Genomic DNA, 7,208 nt, shown 5'->3' with positions numbered 1-7,208 from the left:
GCAAAAAAATATATATTTATATCTACTCCTAAACTTGAAAACTTGCGCTAACTAAAACCAAGGATGTTAATTTTTTTTTACTATTAAATAAATTTATTTAAATTACAGTTCGAATTTCTATAAACAATATTATGGTAAAATTTTAAACCAAGTCCTTCTAAAAAAAAAATTTTAAAAACCAAGCCAGTATTAATATAGCTCAACCATAAGCCACGTAAGTTCTATAAAAAAAATCAGAAGTTCGAATTATTTTTTACTTATACTATAAATAATGGCTTATGTATTTATTAAATAAAATAAAATAAAATTTAAACCAAACCAACAACTACTCTTTGTTAAATAAATGTTGGAGTTGAACAACATGATGATCAACATGCTACAATCACAGTGCTCAGCATTTACTTGCTCTTTTATATGTATTTATATTTTAGATTCCTCTTTTTATTATTTTATAAATTTCTTATAATATGAACAAGGAGCCATCACACACGCCAACACATCTCAACCCTACATCATATAAGAATCAAATGCTTGAGGCGATCGAATGTTGTGCTGCAATTTTACATAAGGAGTTCATCCAGAGAAATGATATTTCGTTGAAGTGGTTGATAATTAATATCACTTTTAAAGATTTTAGTATTTATTTTTTATAGAAAATAAAAAAAAAATCTAAAGTGAGGGGAGGTAGGTTAGTATAAAATTTTTCTTCTCACACTTCAGAAAAAAATACTGAAATTAATTTAATTTAAAATCATAATATTGAAATAAGGAGAGTGAACTGCAGAACAAATAAACATTTGAAGTATTGTGAATGAAGGAGTATATAAGTGAGGTTTTTTTTTATATATATATAGAGTTGAGAAAAGTGTCATTTTTATAACATCATCACTTCCCGGTTATTTATTACTTATATATATAATAAACTTTTATAGAGAAGTGGCATGATTTGTTTTTACATCCGTATATTCTCTTAATTAAAAATAAAATAAAAACCATTTTAAAATATCAAATCTTTGATTCAATTTCTCTATGTTGAAATTTAGTACAAAATGTCAAAAATATTTTTCCCTTAAATTTTATTAATTTATATAAATTTGCTCAAAAAAAGTTAGAACATGTAAATGTAAAAAATTATCAGATATATAAATATATTTTTCGGTATTAATTTAATTTTTTTAATAAAAGGATAATGCTGTTTTTGTATTTTATATCAATGAGATTTTTATATGTTTTAAGGTTTAAAAAAAAATTGAGAAGTTTTTTTTTTAAAAATCACAATAAATTACAATAATTTACATAAAAAAAAAATCACTCATCATACATTCCACTACTATCTCATTTCCCGTTTAACTTTCTCTATGATATTTGTTGATGACATACCATAAGGCATAAGATATGCAAACAAAATAATTATTTAAACCAACGACCATTTGGTCTATTAACATCGGGTCTTTTTCGTAGGATGTTCATCTCAAGTGTCGAGCGTAGTTCCCCGAGTTCGATCCCTATCTCATGCAAGGTGAGAGCACGGTTCGGTAGTGAACGCTGCTCTCCCACGTGTTCGTTCCTGTGTTTGTCCTTTTTTTCTAAAAAAAAAAAATTATTTAAAAAATTCAGCATATCTTTTCCCACAAATGAGGTTGTTATGTCTATGGTCATAAAAATTATTTTTTATTTATCTTATGAATAATAGTCATTCAAATATATTTCATGAAAGTAACACTGTATTCCTCATGGATGAAAATATAGTTTTGCTAAACTCTCATACTGAATGACATGAATGTCCATGTGGCATCCACATTATCTCCTTCTATTTTTCTACTTAGTATATTTAAATAAATAAATAAATGAGAACTCTATGTCTTCTCTTTCATTTTCAAAGCTACCGCCCCTCATCTAGCACATTTTTCGGTCACCTCATCAAATAATAGAAGAGAGAAAGTATAGAGGTTTTTTATAATATTTTATGATGATGTTTTACGGTTATTCAACCATTTTTTATAAATAAAATAGATTAAAATTAAGAATAAATTTATCTTGATATTTCTATGTGATTAAGTTTTTTTATCATTCACGTGACAAGTGAAATAAGATTATTAACCAAAACTAATGCAAACTTAAATAACAATTTTATTTTATTTTTTATTTTTTGATAAAATATAAAAACACCCTTAATTACAATTTCAACATATAATTGCAATATTTTGATATACTCCCACTTTAAATAATATATAGTCGCCAACAGGGTGTACGGTAAGTAAATAAATAAAAAAATAATTAGGATGCTATTTGAATAAATAAACATTAAGGATGTTTTTGCAAAATAAACCCAATTTATTAAAAACACGATTTTTTTGACCCTCTTCCTCCGCAGTCACTGTCGAGAGAGAGAGAGAGAGAGAGAGAGAGAGAGAGAGAAGTTAGCAAAATTCCAACACGACCGTCGTGCTCTTTAACGGCTTTTGGTTTCCCTCAGTCTCTTGTGGGCTTGCTTCTGAGAGAGAGAGAGAGAGAGAGAGAGGAAAAGGATGGAGCTTGATGATAATGGCAACAAAAATGAGTGAGTTTGTGGCTCCTTGATGTCTGCCCGTGCTGTTTTTGTTGCCTGGGCTCTCTCTTGTCTTCTCCTCTTCGTGCCATTGTGTTTTGATTTGATTGATTGTTTTTTGGAGTTTTTTTGTATGAGATTGATGGTTTGGTTAGGTTTTGGATGGATCTTTGAGGAGTGGTTGTTTTTTTGGAAGGAATTTTAGTGTGGGAACATGTTGGAGATGGTATCTTGTGTTGTTTTATGAGTGTTTTTTAGATTTGATTGCGGGGATCTGTGACCGAGGTGGATGTTCTTATGGATGGGCTAATGTAGCAATGTTGTTTGATATTTTTTTCCTTGTGTTTGTTTTTTTGTTGGTTTGGATCATGAATCGTTCATCAATCCAGTGGTTATATTGTGTGCATTTGTCTTCCAGTTGAAAATCTAGGTTTTTACCCTCATTGATAGTTTGTTTGTGGTTTTTTTGGTTGAGGAATTGATGCTGATTATGTGGGTTCTAATCTTCTGTTCTTGTGGGTTGTGTGGCAGTGGGATGTGCGGATCGGCAGGGGAAGAGTATTCTTTGCAAGAAATTTCTGGATTGGGTATGTCAACAGAAAAAGAATCCTTTTTCTTTTGATTATAGAAGTTACCTTCTTGAGATTGTTTCTTATTATTAACTCTTGTTTGGAAAATTTTAGATGTGTCTCACTACCTGTTGGATGATGTGAACCAAAATGAGGACAGTTTCTTGTGCATGCTTGGGGAGAACACTCCTATTAAGGACTGCACAGGCTTTAGCTGTGACATGATGAACATAGGAAGTATGATTTCCTCACCATGCATGCTTGTTGTTGATTTTGTGGTTAATCATGTCTTACACCATGAGAAATGAATTCAGATGACACTGACAAGGCTACTGAGGAATCTAGGGAGACTTCGCCTTCACAACTTAAAAGGCGGCGCATGCTGCAGTTTCCTTCTGATTCTAGTGAGCTTGTCTCTGTTAATGCGCAAGAGTCTTCTTATTATAACTCCAAGGTAATCCTTAAGATTGCAGTTATTAGTTTAAATGAACATGCGGGGAGTCTGAACAGTGGTGTCTTTCTCTCTCTCTTTCTTATACATTTTTAGGTGAGAGAGGATCCTCTTGCAGAAGATGTGTTGCTGGACAATATGGATTGGAACTCTCAGTGCAATTCTGAATATTCTGGTCGGTCCTTTTCTTCAAATGCTTTCCAATAAGTTAGCTTGCATATTTCAATTTCATTGTCTCATAGTGCGCTCTTTGTTAGGTGATAGGTGTTCCAATGGTGATGGAGGATTTAATCTATCCATGGATGGATGGCTCGAAGATTGTTTGAATGAAAGTGGGATGCCTCACAACTCTGATGTGATGTGTGTTGCTTTCTAAACCTAATATTCTAATCTAGTTCATTTTGTATTTTTCTCCTGTTACTGTTGAGAATTTATTATGTTGTATGCTTTTAAACTTGCCTTCCCGTAGGGATCATTCTGTGGCACATGAAGATCAAGCCACTGTTTCAGGTCAGATAGTTCATAGATACTGTTTTTACATGCCTTCTGCCCTAACATCAGGTTACTTGTCAAGAATTATAGAAATAAACTCTTCTAAGTAATTATAGAATTTCTTTTCAGAGTTCTACAATACTCTTGAAATGGGGAATAATGTGGAAAAGGCCCCTACTCCTACTCCAACTACTTGCAGGATTTTTAGAGGTGTCCAACATCACAGTCTAGTTCTCTTTGTATATTATGTAAAAACCTTTTTTTTTTTTTTATTAATTACATAGCATTTCTGTTCTGATAGGTCAGAAATCATTTATCAGTTCTCCTATGAAGTTAACAACTTCCATTGCCTATCCCTTTGCCCTCATTAAACCATGTGGAGTTCAAGGAGATATCACTTTGAAGGATATAAATCAGCGGATTCATGCTCCACCACCTTCAAAGTCAAAGAATACAAATGATGAAGACACTTCCATGTCCTATCCCACTTCAACATTTTCTGGAAAGCCCGTGGTTGTCAAAACAAAAATCCGCACAGATGGGGGCAAGGGCAGCATTACAATAATGAGAACCAAAGGCTGAGTTGACAAGTTCTTTTCAGAGCATCTTATTTTGAGCTGGTTTTGTGTGATAAGCTATGGACATCGTGAATATTGATTTGTTTGACATGATCCTGTTTTGTGTTGGGTCCTCTGCTTGGACTTAACTAGGTGTTCATTTTCTTATTCTTTATTTTCTTTTTTTTCTAACTTTTTGAGCTTGATGTATCCAAGTGACTTTCTGTCGATGTCATGTAGATGTTTCATTAAGTTTTAATGATTTTGGAAATCTCACTCATTACATGATCAGATTCTTTGCTATATGTAGATTTTATTCTCCTTTTCTGAGTTGGCTTTCTGATTGCTAAGTTGAAGTTCCATAAATTTGTTGTGATTTCCCTTTACCTTGTTATGCATATATTTCTGTTTCTTTTGATTGATAAGCTTCATGTCTGTAATTATAATAAAAACCTGGCTGCATCTTTGTTTCACTTTTATTGGCTGTTCCCAGAGAATGTCTCATGTGCTACATGGCTCATTAGTATTGGCATTGTTTGAAATGTGATGTGTTGGTGTTTCTTATTGTAACACTAGTTCTATTTCTCAGAGAAAGCTACCTCAATCATTTCATTTTTCAGGATTTATGGTAGATTGGCTCTCCGAATTGTATTAAGGTACTTCTTGGCAGAGTTATGAGGCATGGCTTTTTATAAGTAATGACTGTAGGTGATTCTGGTTCTCAGAATTTGCTCACTTTTTTAAGACAGGTTCTTGAACAAAGCAAATATGCATTCACTGTCCAAGACTTGTATAACTGCCGATGATCACATGTGAGCTCTTGGCTTTGTTGGATATAATGGAACAGTGTCTCTTTCAGTTTCTTATGGGAGTACAGAGATTCATCTTGAAACTGAACTCATCAGGTATTCCATTCCATTCCATTGCTAAAATAGCCTTGTATCCCATCATTTTACATTTAATATTTCTTATGCTTTTCAGATATTTTCTTATAGCATGACATTGTTTTCTAGCTCTGAAAGACCACTCACAAATTTGATGTTTTTGTTTTTTGCCCTTCATCTTTGGATCTTGAACTCATAGCCTTACACTGTGCTTTAGTTTTCTGCCTTTTTTTAATTTTTTATGTTATTTTTAGCTTGAGGATTTAAAATGCTCTTTACCTTGATGCGGCTTGCCAATTGGTGGCATGGTACCATCTGAAGTTGGTTGTTTTGCACGCCCTTAGTTTTTTTCAGTGGTTGGCGTGTTTAACATCAACTAATTATGAATTTCACATTAATGTAAGTTCACTAAGATGATGCAATTTATGCTTGTTTTGCAAATACATTGGTTCCCAGAAATGGTTCAAGAATTCTGGTTATCATTCATCTCTATCATCCTTCTATTAGAGTTTTTTGTTTCTTAATTAGCTGTTACTTCCATTGCCTTCTGCACTTACGAGCATTTGATTCCAGCAATCACATTTTTTTTTGTTTTGGTTCGAAAATTTAAAACCTAATGAAACATTAACTGTGAAAAGTTTCGAAAGTTTACAATGTAATGAACTGATTGCTTGGTTTGTCTTCAATTATCTACTGTCCATTGTGCCGATACTTGAATTAACACTGAAAGCTTCATCAACCGTTGTATTTTACTGCAGAAAAGGTTTTCCATCACTATCCATAAATTTCAGGAATATTCATTGATTAACAGAAACTTGTTATCTTTATATGTATAATTTTCAGCTTGTGTGAAGACGAAAACCCGAAAAGTTGGTGTTCTTTCTCATCGCCATATTTTGCAGCTTATCTTGAAGCAAACTTTATGATGGTTTCTGACTTTCTTTTCAACAGCTTCTCTTGTGCCTTAAGTATCAAATATGGAATTCTTTGCACGCATACCCCTGCAAAACCTCATAATTATACTGACACATTCTCATTGACATAGTTTTACAAAGTGGTTTATATGCAGGTATAGAATTGGTACTAATTCATTTATGTGAACTCATTTTTTGTATTGGTTCATAAATTCAATCCAACTTAGACTTTGGGATGGTATGAGGTTGGTTTTTAATGAAAAATTCAGAACATGAAGTCATCCCTTTCGCATTTGTGATGTTTGATGTTTATGAAAAATCAGCTCATTAGCATATATATATATATATATATATATATATATATAGACAAATAAGTGATAAGCATTTTTTATTTAAAGGAAGTTAGGAATGTGCACATGCATAGAATTAATATATGGTTCTGGAATGTAATCTCCGGTTCTCCTGAAAATAAATATTTTATAAAAAAAAAAAATCCAGTGTCAATAGGTTAAATGAGTTGACAACTCACTAGATCAGAATAATTAGAGAAAATTATACTAATCTTAATTTTCTAAATATATTTTGTAATTTTTAAAATGTTAAAAGAGTTTCAACTAGGTGAGTATATATAAGCAAATTTTAAAATTCTCTAGTTCTATAATTTATAATTAATTTTCTTTCATAGAGCATACATCTGATTTTCTTATTTAGCATGCGGGTATATGAAGAATTTCCTAAAAGGAAAAAAAAGAGAATCATGTGTGTGTATATATATATGCACACCCTCATAAAG

The 7,208-nt window shown here is 31.9% G+C and overlaps 1 protein-coding gene across 2 annotated transcripts; it reads left to right on the top strand.

The window, feature by feature from the left end:
* Nucleotides 1-2,388: 2,388 nt before the first annotated feature.
* LOC120260630 (protein XRI1-like) lies at nt 2,389-4,920 on the top strand. Of its 2 annotated transcripts, none has more exons than XM_039268158.1 (9): nt 2,389-2,560; nt 3,080-3,135; nt 3,232-3,354; nt 3,432-3,571; nt 3,665-3,743; nt 3,826-3,928; nt 4,038-4,078; nt 4,190-4,270; nt 4,362-4,920. In XM_039268158.1, exons 1-9 carry the CDS (start codon nt 2,529-2,531, stop codon nt 4,640-4,642), a joined length of 936 nt encoding a protein of 311 aa, XP_039124092.1. In that variant the 5' UTR covers nt 2,389-2,528; the 3' UTR covers nt 4,643-4,920. The 2 variants fall into 2 exon arrangements, with proteins under 2 accessions (XP_039124092.1, XP_039124093.1); XM_039268159.1 differs by lacking the exon at nt 2,389-2,560 and adding an exon at nt 2,685-2,978.
* Nucleotides 4,921-7,208: the final 2,288 nt, after the last annotated feature.

This window comes from Dioscorea cayenensis, chromosome 5 (assembly GCF_009730915.1).
Source record: "Dioscorea cayenensis subsp. rotundata cultivar TDr96_F1 chromosome 5, TDr96_F1_v2_PseudoChromosome.rev07_lg8_w22 25.fasta, whole genome shotgun sequence".
NCBI lineage: Eukaryota > Viridiplantae > Streptophyta > Magnoliopsida > Dioscoreales > Dioscoreaceae > Dioscorea > Dioscorea cayenensis.
Note: the sequence above shows the minus strand (reverse complement) of the source record. Positions and strands in the feature narration are given on the sequence as shown.

Bases quoted from the DNA above. Each gene is read 5' to 3' on its own strand.
- LOC120260630 (XM_039268158.1), top strand. From the start codon at position 2,529: ATGGAGCTTGATGATAATGGCAACAAAAATGA. The intron at 3,136-3,231 runs GTATGTCAACAG...GGAAAATTTTAG, and splicing joins GCAAGAAATTTCTGGATTGG to ATGTGTCTCACTACCTGTTG. The intron at 4,271-4,361 runs GTGTCCAACATC...CTGTTCTGATAG, and splicing joins TACTTGCAGGATTTTTAGAG to GTCAGAAATCATTTATCAGT.